This window comes from Pelobates fuscus, chromosome 3 (assembly GCF_036172605.1).
Source record: "Pelobates fuscus isolate aPelFus1 chromosome 3, aPelFus1.pri, whole genome shotgun sequence".
NCBI classification, from domain to species: Eukaryota; Metazoa; Chordata; class Amphibia; order Anura; family Pelobatidae; genus Pelobates; species Pelobates fuscus.
In genome coordinates, this window is record NC_086319.1 from 401362968 (window position 1) to 401382492 (window position 19525).

A 19525-nucleotide genomic window follows, 5' to 3' on the forward strand; every position below is an offset into this window, starting at 1 on the left:
GGAGGATTGGAGGAAGGCAGCTGTGGTTCCTATATTCAAAAAATTCTTGCCTGGAAATTATAGACCTGTGAGCTTAAAGGAGCACTATAGGATCAGGAACACAAACATGTATTCCTGACCCTATAGGGTTAAAACCACCATCTAGCTCCCCTGGTCCCCTCATGCCTCCCTAAAAATAGCAAAATCTTAATTGTATTCAAGTCTGGAGCTGCTAGCTCTGGCTCTGTTTCCTTTAGACCTGCCCACTGCCTGCTGAGATCAGTAGAAGTGGTAGCCTGATCCAATCACAATGCTTCCCCATAGGATTGTCTGAGACTGACAAAGAGGCAGATCAGGGGCAGAGCCAGCATGATTCAAACACAGTCCAGGCCAATCAGCAACTCCTCACAGAGATGAATTGAATCAATGAATCTCTATGAGGAAAGTTCAGTGTCTGCATGCAGAGGGAGGAGATACTGAATGTTTGGATGCATTTTAGGTAGCCATGACCCAGGAAGGATCTCTAACAGCCATCTGAGGAGTGGCCAGTGAAGTAATGTAAACACTGCATTTTCTCTGAAAAGACAGTGTTTATAGCAAAAAGCCTGAAGGTAACATAGGCGTGCGCACGGGGTGTGCCTGGGCACATCCTAATCCCTGTGGCACGCCTGTGGATTGAGACCGGCAGGGGAGTGTCGGCTCATGCAGAGCCGGCACTATCCGAGCGCCTGCTGTGCTCTAAGCCTCAATGGGCCGATGAAGGAGATCAAAGATCTCCCTCACCGGCCCACAACAGCATGGAGGGAGGCAGGAGAGGACCCGGGGAGCTCAAGCCAGCAGCTCCGCTGGGTTCCTCTTGCGAGATCTGAGCATTGCCGCGGGAACGCTCAGATCTCGCTAGAGTGAACTCACTCTCCACTGGACCACCAGGGATGGCACATGGCATCCTACATAAGGTAAGAAGGGAGGGGGGATATTTACTAATCTACTCCCACCTCCACCACCACAATCCCTACAAAGATACAGCACCCTCACACATACAGCACCCACACACACAACACCCTCATACACAGCACACACACTGCACACTAACAGCACCCTCACACAGCACACTATAAGCACCCTCACACATAGCACACAAACACCCTCACCCACATAGCACACTACCAGCACCCTCACATACACACATCACAATAACAGCACCCTTACACACAGCACACACACAGCAGTGTATGTATGTGTGTCTATATATATATATATGTACACACATACATACATATACACGCGGCGTGTTTGTGCTTTAGGGTGCACACCCTAATACAATAGGCTGTGCACGCCTATGGAAGGTAATGATTCTACTCACCAGAACAAATTCAATAAGCTGTAGTTGTTCTGGTGACTATAGTATCCCTTTAACTTCTGTGGCTGGAAAGTATTTGAGGTTATTAAGGGATAATATTCTAGAATTCCTTGAGAAGAACATGGTTATCAGCAAAAATCAGCACGGTTTTATGAAGCACAGGTCATGTCAAACTAACTTGATTGCATTCTACGAAGAAGTAAAAAGAAGTATAGATCAGGGTATTACAGTGGATGTGATCTATTTGGACTTTGCCAAGGCATTTGATACAGTTCCACACAGAAGATTAGTGCTCAAACTCACAGAATTCAGTCTAGATGGAAATTCTTGTTCTTAAATAGAACATTGGCTTAAAAAGTGTACAGAGAGTTGCCATTAATGGTAAATTTTCAAGCTGGACAGAGATGGCAAGTGGTGTCCCTCAGGGTTCTGTTCTGGGACCCCTTCTATTTAACATGTTTATACATGATCTTAGAAAAAAGCATTGAAAGGCATGTTTCAGTGTTTGCAGATGACACAAAACTCTAACATAGAAACATAGAATGTGACGGCAGATAAGAACCCGTCGGCCCATCTAGTCTGCCCAGTTTTCTAAATACTTTCATTAGTCTCTGGCCTTACCTTATAGTTAGGATAATCTTATGCCTATCCCACGCATGAAAGAAAGAAAAAATAATAAATGTTATTATTAATGTGAAAGAAAAAAATTATATAAAATAAAAAAACACTTCAAAACATATATTGGGGAAAATGGAAAAAAAGAAAAATATTTATGTTATGTTTGTGTTCAAAGAAAAAAATGGCTAGTATATATATTAGTAAGCCATGAGATGCTGAAATCATGAGCTTATGAGTTTATAAGTTATGTATATATATATACACAACAAGTAACAACATAAATGATACTATAATGAATATGCAAAGAATATAATACATATAGTAAAACACAGTCTATAAATATATAAAAATAAATATAAAAAAAAAAACTTATATGCTTAAACGTGTAACTGTATAGTGAATAAGCTGACCCAGACCTTCATCTTACAACTATCCGCTAGAACCCTCATATGTACAATTTGTTTTGTACCAAGACCCAGTTATAGATGGTGATTTTAACACTATAGGGTCACGAATACATGTTCGTGTTCCTGACCCTATAGTGATCCTTTAAAGTAACTTAGCATACTATGCAAACTAAGCAGTGCAAATATTCTTAAGCGTGATATAATTTTAATTAATTGAATGGATAGATGTATTTAAGCATTTTTTAATATTTTTTATCCTGAAAATCTATTCCCAAAACGTGAGAGGGCTTAATATGCCCTATAAACGGCATATGATTTTAAAAGAGGCAAAAAAATAAATGGCTGACATTCTCTTCCTTCAACAGACTCATTTCCCAAAACAAAAAATATACCTAAATTTGATTTAAAGAACTTCCCGGTACAATATCATTTGACTTATATTTCTAAATCTAAGGGGGTATCAATTTACGTTCATAAAACCGTGGCATTTGAGTTTCTGCAAAAAATCTCGGACCCTGCGGGAAGGTATTTAATTTTAGTTTGTTATTTAAACAGCAAAACTTATACCTATACCAAAACGTATACTTAGTATTCATAATAGTTACTGATATACAACAGGGAACAATTATAATGTGTGGAGACGCCAATCATATGTTAGATGTGCAAATGGACACAACATTGAAAATACAATCAACTAGATTTAAACTTCTTCAAAATAAATTTAAGGCCTTAAAGTTAACGTAAAGTTTGACTTACATGATTGTTGGCGCACATTTCACCCCAGAGATCAATATTATTCACATTACTCACAAGTACGCCACACACATTCAGGAATAGAATTGGCTTTTCTAAAAGGTTCGGCGTTACATTTCGTCAAGAGATGGGGGACATTTCATGGTCTGACCACACTCCAGTCATAGTTTTATTTGATACATTTCCATCCAAGGGATGCAACCCATGGCGTCTTAATAATTCATTATTACTAGATGAAAACTTTTGTGGGAAAATAGAGAAAAATATTATTGAATACTTTCTTTCAAATGATACACGAGAAATCCAGAATTTGAATATGTGTTTATTGTCATGTGTTAAAAAGTGGGAACAGGATTAAGGTTACCCATTAACTGAAAAAATGTGGTTGGAATCTATTAACATGTATATAGGGAAAGACCCTATGTGCATCTCATATGGAACTGAGTCGTAAATTAATCTCTAGATGGTATATGGTACCCACCTGGTTAGCAAAGATATCCCCCTCTAAATCAGATAGATGTTGGAGAAGTCAAAAAGAAAAAGAAGGAACTTTATTGCATATTTGGTGAAGCTGTCCTAAAATTCTAATATTTTGGCTAGAGGTAATTTCCCTTATAGAACAAAACTCACACATCCATGTAAGTTTTATGTATATATTTTTCTCATTTCACTTCACCAACTTAGACTATTGTGTTCTGATCCATCACATAAAATTCAGATTAATAAAACATTGAACTCTGGGATTGGCTGATGGAGCCCAGAGGGAGGATTTTACCAGGATATTTAAACTGTAGTTATGTACTGTGGGTTTTATGGCTGCTCGCGGATTTATTTATGGTCCCTGAAGAAGTCCATGCAGATGGATGAAACGCGTAGGACTCTTTTAAGTATTTATTGTTTTATTATTTGGTGGCTGCTCCAACACCCTGAGAATCTGCACAAGTAGAGTTCCAGTGGATATGGTGATATGCCTATTCTGTTTTTCATCTTGTAAGTGTGACCAATAAATGCAATTTTTACTATCAGTGAAAATCTACTCTAGGTGTCCACTTCTCTCTCTCCCTATTTATACGTTTTGTGAGAAAAAAAGAAGAGAGTAGAGTCCTACATTGGATTGATTTTAAAGGCATACTAACAATAAGTGCTTGTGAGTGCAATGTTAAGCGTTAACCAGAAATTGATACCAAGTGTATTATACTATTTTCAGTGCCTTTTTTTTGTAGATATTGGTGTGTATTTTAGATTTTATTAAGACTAAGAGGAGTCTTTGATATATCTACATTGAAAAAGAGTCAATGTGTAATTCTTATTTTATAATCCCGATCACTGGTGTTATTGTTTGCTGAGCAAAAAGTGTGTAATTCACAATAGGGATATGAGGGACTCCCTGTTTCATAGTGTTAAAGAACATGGACATGTGCACATCAGATGTCCCATTAGAACATTTGAATTTCTATCTTGACATGTATTTTAACTTTTGCGCCTTCCAATATCATAGTGAAGGAAGACTAGAACTCCTTACCCCATCCAACTTACCGTATATACTCGAGTATAAGCCGAGTTTTTCAGCACATTTTTTGTGCTGAAAAACCCCAACTCGGCTTATACTCGAGTCACTGTCTGTATTATGGCAATTTACATTGCCATAATACAGACAGGGGGCTACAGAGCGTTTACTTACCTCTCCTGCAGCTCCTGTCAGCTCCCTTCTCCTCCGCGCCGGTCCTTTCAGCACCTCGGTCAGCTCCCAGTGTAAGTCTCGCGAGAGCCGCGGGGTCATAGTGCGGCTCTCGCGAGACTTACAGTGTGAGCTGACAGAGGAGCTGCACGGACCGGCGCGGAGGAGAAGGGAGCTGACAGGAGCTGCAGGAGAGGTAAGTAAACGCTCTGCCAGCCCCCTCCCCCCCACTGAACTGCCAATGCCACTGGACCACCAGGGAAAGAGAGCCCCCCTCACTGCCATGTATCAAGCAGGGAGGGGGGACAAATTTTTTTTAAATAAAATACAAAATAATACAAAATAATAATTAAATTTAAAAAAATAATAAAAAATAATAATAATAAATTATTAAAATAATTAAAGAAAATAATAATAAAATTGCCCACCCCCCACCAAGGCTCAGCTACACACACCCGCTGCACTCATACACACCCGCTGCATTCATTATATACACACACTGTAAATAAATATTCAATTAATATAATTTATTTGGGATCTAATTTTATTTAGTAATTTACCAGTAGCTACTGCATTTCCCACCCTAGTCTTATACTCGAGTCAATACGTTTTCCCAGTTTATTTGGGTAAAATTAGGGGCCTCGGCTTATATTCGGGTCGGCTTATACTCGAGTATATACGGAAGTCTTTATATATTGGCCCATTTAGAGGAGGAGAAAAATACCTCCGAGTGGGATTCTATTAAAGATTTGTAATCCTAGAAGTAGTTTGTGTTTACATGCCCCTTCTGCTTTTCCATATCTCCCTCCTATACTATAGCAATGTAAAACTACCATAAAAATTACAAGATTGAAAATAAAATGGCCAGGTCATGAAATTGGCTTGTAATTTCACCAAAATTATTAAACTATGAATGACAAACATAAGTGACGTTTTTGCATATAGACCCCACAGAAAACAGATTTGGGGATTAAATACTCCACAGCAAAAATAAAATGAAATCTATGCATTTTGTATATCCATTTTTTATGTATATGTATGTGTATATATATATATATATATATATATATATATATATATATATATATATATATATACACACACACACACACACACACACACTCTTTTGTTTAGAAAATATTGGGATTCAGTGACCACTATTATGCCTCGTTTCCACTGAGCGGTTCGGTTCAGTTCGGTACGGTTCGCTATTTTGGGTGTTTCCATTATGAAAGTGGTCCATACAAGCGAACCGTACCGATCCATTCAGGGTCCTGCTTCAGATGTAGGGCCATAGAAAATGGAACGGTTCGGTTAGGGCAGAGCTACTATACAATCCATTGATTGGTGGACAGGAAGAGCATTTTTTCTAAACCCCGCATGGCCCTGAAGGTCTGACTTGCAGTGGAGACGCTCACCAGAATGGGCTGGTCCATTCTAAACCTTCCAAACTTTACCAACCCGAACCGATCCGCTCAGTGGAAACGAGGCATTAGATACCCAACATAAATAGAAATCAACATTTTTTTTTTTGCTTTTTACATTTGTATGTTAAATTAATCAAATGTCCTTAAAAAAAAAAATAGATAAAACCCTACTGTTTAGAATACTAATTTGTGCACTAAATGACTACGATAGGCAAATAACCCCTGAACAGGAAAAAACTGCCCGATCACAATGTACAAACCCCGTGAAGGGGGTAAGGGCTAAACTGATCTAAATGTTAGGAATGTGTAAAGAAAACAAGTTGCAATTATAATTTCTTTGTAAAAAAAACCTGTATTAATCCAAAAACGTATTTCACTACAGTGAAGGTTATTAAACATCACAGAAGTAAAACATTATACATTTCAGCCTTCAGTTAAAATGATGTTTAAAATGCAAACGGAACATAAAACACTAACCAGAAAAACATGCAGGGTTATTTACGAAGGTGAGAATTGTCCGGAATTAGAATTTTTGATAAAGTAGCTGACATGAAAGCATAGAGGACTTGGAAAAGATTCAGCTATTTTGGCTTTAAATTTGAAATTCCCAACAATTCTCAATAGCCCTGCTGGTGTTATAAACAAACATGTTTTAAAGAATTCTACATTATCATCGCACTAACCTCTAGTTGTATCGGCATTTACTTTTCACTGTATCTAGGATACAGCAATACAAAAAAAACACACAGAACCTCATGCCAATGAGTCGCAGGACTGGCACATTAGCACAAACATGTTTCTGGAACTCGGACAATAGTCCACTACGTGCAAATACAGAGGTCCGCCTCATTGAAGATGGTGACAGGATTACTTACTGAACTCTGAGTCATGCATTAAAGGTTATAAACAAAAAATAAACATCACTCCACACCCTGTCTACTGATTCACTTCAGTCCAAGGCAACAATATTGCGTAGCTTCTGATAACGGATGAGAAAGTATGGGTAGAACTGGTCATTATCAAAGAGAACAAAAATGCTGGGATTATTAATCTTATTGACACAAGAATCATACAGCGGACTTTCAGGGTCATTGGGGTTGATTAAAGGTGGACGTCGCAGTTCAGCTCTGCCGAGCGTCGAGCGTCCCACCAGCACCTTGGCCAGAAACATGAAGCGATGACCACGGGCATCAGCAGTAGAATAGAAAAGGGAATAACTGGCTTGTGTGGCAAAGTAACATCCGTGGCCAAAAGACCTTCCGTTCCTGGTAGATACTCGTGTGTCAAAGTTCTGTCTGCAAATGGCCTCGACCAATGCAGGTTCTGTACCGTGAAAAAGATGGCGCTCCACATGGTCCACTTCAGTTTTAGCGAGGCGTTGAGTCATGTACATCCTTTTGCTGCAGGAGAAAGACAAACGACAAACGATTACCATCCCATTGCAGAGAATGACATTGCTTGACAGAGGGACAAGATGGGAAACAATACTGATCTCACAGTATATATACCAATTACATTCACCCAGCAACTCTCGAGGGACAACAATACACCCTGTGGCGTTCACAAACTTAGAATCTCCAGAATGTCAGCAATAATAGCACTGGATATTTTAACATGCAATCTAGGAGCCTTGGCCACAATTTAGAAGATATAACATGTCATGAATAAGAGATATACACTTTATTAGCCATTCACAGTCTCACACACAAACTATATAACTATCCATCCCAACACCTGTTTTACACACTCACAGCTACATAATTAGCAACTCACAGATGCATACACTTGTACACATATACATATATATATACACATATTTTTACATTGAAAGTGGACACAGAAACGGTCTCTGCTACTGCAGTTTGTAGAGACAACCCATTGCCTTAGAGCCTATAGGGCACAATCCGCGACACAAATATGTCCACGTCGATTATTTTTGTGCTGCCGTAGCAACCTGGACACATGGATTTGTATCTGTGCTGTAACGTGGTTTCATGCACTAAACAGAAAATGTCTGTGAATTGAAAACCGAATAGAAGAGGAACACTCCGTAAGGGAGGAAAAAAAAAAAAAAAAAACAATTTAGCAGATATCTCAATGAAGATACGCATGGAATTTGTTTTGCAGGATTTGGGGTTTTATTTTTTTTGTGGGGAGTGGAGGAGTTTGACAACTTGCTTCTATGAGCTGCAAATCTAATATAAAAAGGACACACTCTTAATGAGCAAACTGCAATGCTTTGTGTGTCGGGAAAATGTGTCGGCTCAGGAATCACTGTTTGATGAATAAAAACACTGAGTGACTGCAGGGTAATAGTAATGACTACAGAGAATACAAACTCTGTATACACACAGTGTCCTGCACTCACCTATCGTATTTCTGCCACTGGAAGTAGTTCTGGAGTCTGTAGATCCCAAGGATCAAAAACTCAGCCTCTGGCACGGTCTTGTGGAAATAGCTGTACACTTCCTGGAATTCCTGCTCCTCACAGTCCAGGAGTACTCTCTCGTGAATTAGAGTGGTACTTGTAATGTGCCAGGTCGCAGGGTACAGTCCTCCAGCTGCCGGGTGGGAGTTTGTGCAGAAGGTGGGAGACTGAAAGTTCTGAATGGTCCTACAGGGAAAACAATGAGACATACAGGAACATAATGAGAGTCTGGCCTTCCCCAGATACAACACATGAATAAATGGAATTTCATCCCCATACAGACCAATAAAGCTATAGAAATTCCCCCTTTGTAAGTAAGGAGTAACCGTGTGATAGCAAATATGAAATGAATGGCCCAGGCTATAGGAACGATGGCAAGAAGTGGGTTAATATTAGAGGTCAGTCTACCTTAGAGCTGTTAAAGGGTAGATTTGTGATGGCTAGGCAGAATTAGGTTTTCCGTATCAATGTCTAGTGAAGAGCGCACTAGCTCTGGATTGGTTTGCAGTGTGGCACTATGATAGCGGCTGTAAAAAGGCATTTTTTTTTATTATTTATTTCAGGACACAATTCAGGAGAGAGATGGACACTGTGAAGACTTAAGAGCCTGCAGCGTTGCCTGGACCATAACCCACCCTGCCTATACTACTTTGTTGCTTTATTGTCAAGTTGTTTTGTGATCCTGGGGGGTGGAAAGGGGGAAAACTTCTGCTAATAAAGTTATACAGTATTGATATTTATTATGTACTAGGGGAGTGTGGAAAACTGCCGATGCCATGAGTTCTTGGAGGAGCCTGCTAGCTAGCCTCCTGCCCAGGGTCTATGGGCCGTATCCAAAGACCCTGTTCAGCAGTTAAATCTCCCCAGCCGCCATTAGCAGCTTTCCCTGGGTGTCCCTGGTTCGGCACTTTCCCTTAATTGAAATGGAACCAAACACTAGCTCCATGGCGGCCGTTCGCATGAAAAAAAACATGAATTGTCCTCAGCGGTATATAGCCGCGAACGTTATGTAACTAAATGTAGCATGAGGACTTTGTGGGTTCCTGGTCACCTCAGGGGGACTTAGCCGCGAATGTTATGGAACTGTTTTCGGCATGAGGTGACCGTGCAGCTCCCGGACAACTTGGTCCTGGGTTTTGAACGACTTTGAAATCCGCCAGGAGAGCACTTTTTGGAGGGAAAGTGCCTGAGACTAAGTGAGAACAAACAAAACCCAAGACCCAGGCGGAGCACCCAGTATTGCAGCCGCAGGAGCTCCTGAAAATTGACCGACCAAAGCACCAAACGCCCTGGAACGGTTTTGGGCATAGGACCATGTGTGCATCTGGTCAGAACTGTAACACGGTGGCGTTTCCTCTACACTGCATGGATCGAAGCGCTATTTGGGGTTATTGTGGGGTTATTATATATTTTTATGATGTTTTGTTATTGTTATGTTTTATATTTATGTTTACTCTCTGTTCCTGGGAGAAAATTAGCTTACCGGTCTTCAATGCAATTATCTCCCAGGACAGAGATCTTTGTGAGAGGCTTGCATTGTACTGGGTGGAGACCCCCTGTTGGGGGTTGTGTATATAACCAGGAAACTTGGCCATAATAAAACAGTTCATTCGAACCCTTGATCAAGTCTAGGCTGATGTTTGGGGTAGCTCAGAGTTATAATCACTGCTTCACTTTGGTACCTGGGAGACTTCAATGGATATACTCAGTCAGAGTATAGGGGATCCGTAACGGAGTCAGGTTATAAAATGTCAGACTGACGATATGAAGGTGTAAAAGTAATGTTAGAAAAGTTATGAGTTAGAATTGTAATTTGTTGCAGTTAATATTTTGATTTACCCAAATCTTTAAATTAAGTAAACACACACCATGGCCATAGCCCAATATTTAAAAGATATTTCATGTTTGTTTATGGTGTGATTTCTGTCATTGCCTACCATGCAGGGTGCATTGCAATATAGTGAATCAAACAAAAAGACGCACTAAGTTGCTGTAAGGACGCAGCTCCAGAACTGCGAAACGACTGGAGATATGAAACATGCAACACGTTTATTACTAGCAGTTTACCATAGTTTAGATAACATCAGGGTTGGGGATTGAAACAACGGTCGGGCCCTGATCCGCCTCCTGGTCCCGGTCTGTACGTTCTCCTGAATCAGATGGCGAAGATCTACAAGGTAATTAAAACGTCGAGTCTTGATACAAATCAGAAGCAACCCCTCTCTCACGTTTTCCTCTATGCGTTTCGTTACGTCCTGCAGGTTTAAAAAAAATAAAATAAACCCCACAGATGAAGGGTTATTACAACATAACATGTCCCCCCTGCCCTCCAAATCATCTGTTGGCCTGAGATACAAGGTTATCGCCACTTTTATGAAAAGGAAGGCTCACCGGGGAGAACTCTTTCCAGGAGTTATCACCTTCTTCATAATAGTATTTAAGATGGGTGCAGAAGGGGAGGCTGGGACAAGTTGAAGTGGAAAGTCGTCTAATGCGGTCAAAAATTGGACTCAGGGCCACTTCCATGGTGGCAAAGTTTATAAGCATTTTATCTTGTTTGCTAAAGGAGAGACAGTAAGAAACAGACAGTTAGTAGGATGTATAGAGGTAAGACACGCTCTCTTTATATCTATATATGTATGATTTGATTTGGGTTAAATAATTATAACTGTCAGTAATACAGTTTTAAAATGTAAAGACTTTCTTGCAGGTATTACAAGTATATGAAGATTTCATATTAAATGATCACTATAGGGTCAGGAACACAAACATGTATTCCAGACCCTATAGTGTTAACACCGCCATCTAGCCTCCCTGGGCCCCTCATGCCTCCATAAATATAGCAAAATCTTACTGTATTCAAGCCTGAAGCTGTAACTCTGCATGCTGTTAGACTCAGAAAAACAAGCAGTCTGCTGACATAATCAGAAGCAGTGGCCTGATCCAATCACAATACTTCCCTATAGGATTGGCTGAGACTGACAGCCACGGGCAGAGCCAGCATGATTCAAACACAGCCCTGGCCAATCAGCATCTCCTCATACAGATGAATTGAATCAATGAATCTCTATGAGGAAAGTTCAGTGTCTGCATGCAGAGGGTGGAGATACGGAATGTTTGGATGCATTTTAGGCAGCCATGACCCAGGAAGGATCTCTAACAGCTATCTGAGGAGTGGCCAGCGAAGTTATCACTAGGCTGTAATGTAAACACTGCATTTTCTCAGAAAAGACAGCATTTACAGCAAAAAGCCTGAAGGTAATGATTCTACTCAGCAGAACAAATTCAATAAGCTGTAGTTGTTCTGGTGACTATAGTGTCCCTTTAAGAATAAAAACTTTTATGATTACTTTAACAGTTACATACCATTAGAAATACATAGATAATGATGAGATTATTGGTAAACAATCGCCAGTTTGATAGTTTAATCACTCTTTTTTGGAGAACAACTTAAACCGTTTTATTGAACAAAAATAATGACAAAACAAATCTGGAATTTGTGGCATATTTACCTCTTTTCCACATTTTATTCAGGATTTCACTTCAAACATTTATATATGAAACATAATTTAATATAAGTAAAATCTAAAAACTTACATGGTCAAATATAGGGCTTTCCCCTTTTCAGTTTGTACACATTGAATATTTTTTTAAATATATTCTTTATTTTTGCATTTTCAATTAAGTAACACAAATAATAATGGTGCATAACAAAACAGGAAGAATACATGATGTTATACTACATACAAAATAATGACTACTATCAAGTTTTAATAAGTGCAGCCACAACGGACAATAAGAAAGGGATACTGCAGCTCCAATTACAAAATAGAACGACAAAGATAGAGGCGCTTAATGTGGCAATTAAGCAGAAAAAGTGTCGCCATAGTGACTAAGAATTTTAACCTGGCGCCTGGAGTTGTCAGCCCATTCCCTCCATCGCCAAGAGGAGCTAAAGGGAACTGTATTTACCTCCTCCAGGCCGCCAAGGGGAATTGTAAGCTGGCAGGGTACCAAGTACAGTTGGCTCCGCTCACCACCCACCCTCTTCCACAGAGCTGGCACCCGCCCATTCCCATGCCACGACCTCAACGCCGGGAGGAAGAAATTGCAGTTCACTTCACTTCTTCCCGACATGCAAAAAGTTGCACGGAGTACAAAGTTCAGTGGGACGCAGCTAGCCTCCGATCCAGAGATGTAAAATGAAAGTACACTATATGGACAAAAGTATTGGGACACACCTCTTAATTATTGAATCCAGGTGTTTGAGTCAGACCCACTGCCACAGGTGTATAAAGTCAAACACTTAACTATGCAATCTGCATTTACAAACAATTGCGGAAAAAAAAATTGGTCATGTAGTACAGCCGTGGGAAGCTACAGGCCTTCCTAAACCTTAAAATAAACGCCTTATTAAAGATTACATACCAGGGCGCACCGCGACATAGCCACAGGGCGCAAAAAGCCTTTTACCAGCACCCCCCCACACTACAAGCTGTAGGTCCACTTACCGATGAGCCTGGGTGCACTAGTATCCAACTAATAAAAATTGAGTAGGTCCGGCTATGTGATGTATATGTAACCGCAATGTCTAAATCTTTTACCTGCTACTTACAAAATATGTTGTATTACATGCCGTTACTCGCAAAAATAAAGAATTCAAAAAAAAAATAAAAAAATTGGTGGCTCCAAATTGCTCAGTAAATTCTATCGTGGTACTGTGATAGGATGCCACCTTTGCAATAAGTCAGTTCGTGAAATTCTATCCCTGCTAGAGATATTCCACGCTCAACTGTAAGTGGCATTAATGGAAAGTGGAAGCGTTTAGGAACAGAAGCAAGTCAGCCACGAAGCGGAAGACCACGTACAGTCACAAAGCGGTGTCTCCAAGACGTCAATGCTCTGCTGATTCCATAGGTAAAGAGTTCAGAATTTCTACTGGTATTATGGTAATATCAGCACAAAAACTTCCAGTATTCCAGTATGACTGTGGCCCAGCGCACAAAGCAAGATCCATAAAGACATTGTTGGATGAGTTTGGTGGGAAAGAACTTGACCGGCCTGCACAGAACACGGACCTCGAGCTCTGACCTCAACCCCATCAAGCACCTTTGTGATGAACTGTAACCGATATTGTGAGCCAGGACTTCTCGTCCAAGATCACATCACAAATGCTCTACTGCATGAATGTACAAAAATTCCCACAAAATCTTGTGGAAAGCCTTCGCAGAAGAGTAGCTGCAAAGGGTGACCAACTACATGTCAATGTCTATGTATTTAGAATGTGAGGTCATAACATTTTCTATTGGTGTAACGGTCAGGTGTCACAATACTTGTGTGTATATATAAATAAATGGATACCAGTCATAGGCCAGTTACAACTTACTCATGTTATTTAAAAGGAGCCTAAAAGTCTGAGTGTAACAACTGCAGGCGAGTTAGGTTGAGCAGCTGTTGTTAAAATAACAGCAAAATCTGACCCAACATGGCTGCTCCGTCTGATAAACAGTGAGATCACACACACACGCACGCTTAGAGGTAATGTGGTTTCTTATTCAGTGGCCCAATATAAAGATATAAAAAAATATATATATACATATATATATATATATTTTTTTTTTTAAAATAAAAAAAAATAAAAAATAAAAACCATACTATAGACTGGGGGTTCCTATTCTTTTTTGGACCAAGATATCTTTTGGTGACAGACCAAGTCCAAAAATAAATTTTAAGTACTGTATCCAGTCTATTTCAGCCAGGAAGTTTTCATGGGACACAATGAAGCGGCTTGAGACATAGTGTACCACAGAACGTGGAACAGAAACCACTGTAGACGGCTGTTCTCGTGCAAACATTCATCACGCAAAATGCTTTTCTTTCAATTTGCTGCTTAAAAAAAAAAACTCTAAACGCAATCCTAACTCTCCCTCCACGTGGATTACTATGGGGTCAATTTACACACAATCATCACCAATTTCCATGACTTTATTTATTTTTTAAGTAGACAGAGTGAATTCACACAAGGAATCGCTCAACTGGTACGTCACCTCTAGTAAAATCGCCAAAAAATTAAAATTTTTGGTAACATTTGGAAGAATATGTATAGCTTAGAACATAACCTCCGTCATGTCTCAAGGCATATTTAGATTTACTGAGCACTTGTGTTCTTCGTGTCAGTCATGCATTATTGTAGAAAACGTGACACTTACTTGACCATTCCTTTGAGGTGTACAGTCTTCGGGTTGCTATAAAGCCGTTCTAGCATCTCCTGACCGCACCCTCCCACGCTCTGCCATATGTGCGTGGTCTTCTCCCTCAGCTGCCAGGCGTAAGGGAGTACGGTATGATGCCGCGAACATAGAGAACCTTGAAGGCATGTGGCATTTAAAAACCTTGAGCAGATTTCTATGTCATCCTCGTGGTGGATGTGATACTGGATTTTCTGCAGCTCTTCCCGATGATTATCTACGAGCACGCAACCGTGGCTCGTCTTTGCATGAACAAAACAGACAGACTCCAAGGTATGCAGGGCCTTTTCTTCTTCGGATGGCTCCATGCTGGTAACTTTTGCGATGGCTGCTTGAGGAGACAAGACATGCATCGCAGCTTTAATTTTATCTTTATTTTTATTTTTTTTAAATGTATTGGTTGTCTACAGCGTGATCAAGGAAAAGGTGCCTGTTGGAACAAAACAAACAAAAAACACAAATATGAAAAGGAGTACAATACATTCTTCAAAGTAAGAAGAATGGGAGGGCCACAGAGAGGGCCAGGTGGGAACTAAAAGGGCCACAAATTGATAAGGAAAAAAAAAAAAAAAAAAACTACAGAAGATTTGAGGAGGACACACAATATATACAAACTTCTATAACCACACTACAAACAGAACACACCAACACTGATATGTCACTTAGAATTCATTGACAAGAACATTCTAAGCACCATAATCTTAACAGCACGCTGTGACGGTGAAGCATTCCTCCCAGAAGGGGTGATATCGGAATGGGTGGACAGTGAAAAAGAAAAGAAAAGTGGCAGACCCACCTGGACAATGCAGGGAGCTCTAATGACACAGGGCCGTTGGGAGGCCTGGTTAAGGTGCCAGGATTGCCTCAGTTTTCCCCATTATAAGTAGACAAACCATTTTAGAACAGGATCCATCAGGCGCCGCTCCCCACCACCAATACAGCTACAAGAGAGCTGAAAGCTCCAACTCAGGAGCTCTCCTGAGATAAGCCGTGCAGTGCACAGCTAGCTCATGGGCTACGAACATCAGCAGATCACTCTCAGCCAATGAGCCTAGCCTGCGCCTCAGGGTTTAGCTCAGACAGTGTTTCCCACTTTCCGGTCGCCGTAGTGGCGCCTGACAGGTAAGAGGTTTAACCGTTCTAAAACTATTTAAATACTTACAATGGGAATGGGGGAGCACACCAGTGCACTTCTGAAACCATAACCACAACAAGCACCGTAGTGATTATGGTGCAAACACTAACACATCCAACAGCAAGTCATACAAACACTACTATGTAATAATAACAAATATTACACTATACTTATATTAGATTTCATACAAGCATTACGATACCCATTTCTCGGAAAGCACACACTACATGTCCTATGTACATTGTAAAGAACTAAACTAAAGACTATGATCTACTAAGCGATCCCCTGTGCATTTTCACTCCTGTGTACTTTTTTCACCCACTACGCTTGTTTGCTACCCAGAAGAAGTTATCAGGGAGCCGGTGTAACCCATATTCGCTCTGGAACCTAAACCCTTGCCAGGTCACTTTGTACCTCGCTTTTCCCCACTTTCCCGGCCAGTGCTTTTTGTAGAGAAGCACCTACCCTTTAAGGCCACCAATCGCTTCCTGTGACCACCAGGGAGCTCCCCTTCCTTGCCAGGATATAAGCCCCGTTATTCCACAGAGACTATGGAACTCTTTTTCGTTATAACTTGCCACAACGGTCGGTTGAAACTTTGAGAAGATGGTGTTTGGACAATACCCCAAGGATCCAGGCGCTATTTTCACAGAATGGTCGCTCAGATCAGACCTTTTGGGGGATGTATGATATGTTGGGATACCTTGATGTTTAATGTGTGTTTTGGGGGTATTTTCTGTATTGCGCTCTCTGTATTTAGGAGATAATTTGTTTACCGAGGATCAACCCAATTTTTTCCCCAGACACAGAGACACCTGGGTGGGCTTAGGGGTTTCTGAACAGAGACCCCATGCTGGATGTCTGGATATAAATGTGTGTGCTTTTGCCTAAAAAAAAAAAAAAAAACCTGTTGTACCCTTCATCAAGTCTCGACTGATGTTTGGGTATATGGGAGTTATTTTCACGACTTTATTGCGAGATCTAGGAGAAACTACGACAGAGGTACCACTCTGGGTACAGGTGCTTCCTTACATACATATTGAACCATCACTGCCAGCACAGCAAGTCTACTGTACATTAAACTCAAAAAAATACACAAAATTACTCTGACACACAATCAATACAACTCTACACACATCATGTTAAATGCTAGTATATCCTCGTTGCCAGCATTCTACATACCTTACACAGACACACTCATTACACAATTTAAGCATTACACTACTACGCCCATAATGCTCATATGCCCCATGCACCACCACTGCACTTTATAATCTATGCCCCATAACCCCAATGCACACTGTCCCCTATATCCACACTGCAAACACTCATTTCCTCCATGCATTTTTATTGCACATCTTCCCCTATATATTTCCTGCACAGAGCACACTTACCCCTGGCTATATCCTCCCTGCACACTGTTCCCACTTATCCCTGGCTATATAACACAATATACAAATAGCCAGGTACACACACATTGCAGGTCACATGATACAGTGTACAGCTAGCCAGGTACACACACATTGCAGGTCACATGACACAGTGTACAGACAGCCAGGCACACACACATTGCAGGTCACATGACACAGTGTACAGCTAGCCAGGCACACACACATTGCAGGTCACATGGCACAGTGTACAGCTAGCCAGGCACACACACATTGCAGGTCACATGGCACAGTGTACAGCTAGCCAGGCACACACACATTGCAGGTCACATGACACAGTGTACCCATTGCAGGTCACATGACACAGTGTATTCCCACCACATACCTGCTCCCTGCTCACTGAGAAGCTCCTGACTAGTGGAATTCTTGACGTCACTTCCCAGCTTCCTCTTAGACTGGCCCTGCCCATGCTGGAATGACGTCATCAGACCTTCCTTTCCACCTTGTCCAGCCCATGCGCCTCTTGATGATGTCACTATTACTGGTCTGGCTACTAGCATGACGTCATGGGCCCAGTCCTCCCTGCTCAGCACAGCCTCCCTTACACAGACCCTCTTCTAAACTCCAGCATTGGTTGGTTGGTTTCTCAGTGAGCTCTGTCCAGACAGGGGCTCTCATTGCTCTCCAGGAAATGCAGTTTATATATCCAGGACTATTGTGGTATGGGTGCTGGGCATGGACAGGGGCCCTGCCTATCAGATGGTGTTGTCAGCCCAGCCACAGGAACATTTCATTATCGCCCATGCGCAGCGCTGTGTTGTCAGCCTGGCCCCTGGCAGATTTTGTTGTCGCCCATGCGCAGCGCTGTGTTGTCAGCCTGGCCCCCGGCAGATTTTGTTGTCGCCCATGCGCAGCGCTGTGTTGTCAGCCTGGCCCCTGGCAGATTGTGTTGTCGCCCATGCGCAGCACTGTGTTGTCAGCCTGGCCCCTGGCAGATTTTGTTGTCGCCCATGCGCAGCACTGTGTTGTCAGCCTGACCCCTGGCAGATTTTGTTGTCGCCCATGCACAGCACTCTTTTGTCAGCCTGGCCCCTGGCAGATTTTGTTGTCGCCCATGCGCAGCGCTGTCAGCCTGGCCCCTGGCAGATTTTGTTGTCGCCCATGCGCAGCTCTGTGTTGTCAGCCTGGCCCCTGGCAGATTTTGTTGTCGCCCATGCGCAGCGCTGTGTTGTCAGCCTGGCCCCTGGCAGATTTTGTTGTCGCCCATGCGCAGCGCTGTGTTGTCAGCCTGGCCCCTGGCAGATTCTGTTGTCGCCCATGCGCAGCGCTGTGTTGTCAGCCTGGCCCTGGCAGATTGTGTTGTCGCCCATGCGCAGCACTGTGTTGTCAGCCTGGCCCCTGGCAGATTTTGTTGTCGCCCATGCACAGCACTCTTTTGTCAGCCTGGCCCCTGGCAGATTTTGTTGTCGCCCATTCGCAGCACTGTGTTGTCAGCCTGGCCCCGGCAGATTGTGTTGTCGCCCATGTGCAGCGCTGTGTTTTTGTTGTCGCCCATGCACAGCACTGTGTTGTCAGCCTGGCCCCGGCAGATTGTGTTGTCGCCCATGCGCAGCGCTGTGTTGTCAGCCTGGCCCCGGCAGATTGTGTTGTCGCCCATGCGCAGCACTGTGTTGTCAGCCTGACCCCTGGCAGATTTTGTTGTCGCCCATGCACAGCACTCTTTTGTCAGCCTGGCCCCTGGCAGATTTTGTTGTCGCCCATGCGCAGCGCTGTGTTGTCAGCCTGGCCCCTGGCAGATTTTGTTGTCGCCCATGCACAGCACTCTTTTGTCAGCCTGGCCCCTGGCAGATTTTGTTGTCGCCCATGCGCAGCGCTGTGTTGTCAGCCTGGCCCCGGCAGATTTTATTGTCGCCCATGCGCAGCGCTGTGTTTTTGTTGTCGCCCATGCACAGCACTGTGTTGTCAGCCTGGCCCCGGCAGATTGTGTTGTCACCCATGCGCAGCACTGTTTGTCAGCCTGGCCCCTGGCAGATTTTGTTGTCGCCCATGCGCAGCGCTGTCAGCCTGGCCCCTGGCAGATTTTGTTGTCGCCCATGCGCAGCGC

General features: G+C 42.2%; 1 protein-coding gene across 2 annotated transcripts; it reads right to left on the minus strand.

Annotated features, from left to right (window-relative positions):
* Positions 1–6656: 6656 nt before the first annotated feature.
* Positions 6657–17867, minus strand: LOC134601526 (protein mono-ADP-ribosyltransferase TIPARP-like). Of its 2 annotated transcripts, none has more exons than XM_063446036.1 (6): positions 17807–17867; positions 14860–15328; positions 11042–11210; positions 10718–10905; positions 8591–8836; positions 6657–7622 (listed from the first exon to the last, which is right to left on the minus strand). In XM_063446036.1, exons 2-6 carry the CDS (start codon positions 15249–15251, stop codon positions 7172–7174), a joined length of 1446 nt encoding a protein of 481 aa, XP_063302106.1. In that variant the 5' UTR covers positions 15252–15328; positions 17807–17867; the 3' UTR covers positions 6657–7171. The 2 variants fall into 2 exon arrangements, with proteins under 2 accessions (XP_063302106.1, XP_063302107.1); XM_063446037.1 differs by lacking the exon at positions 17807–17867 and adding an exon at positions 17428–17486.
* Between the last annotated feature and the right edge of the window lie 1658 nt (positions 17868–19525).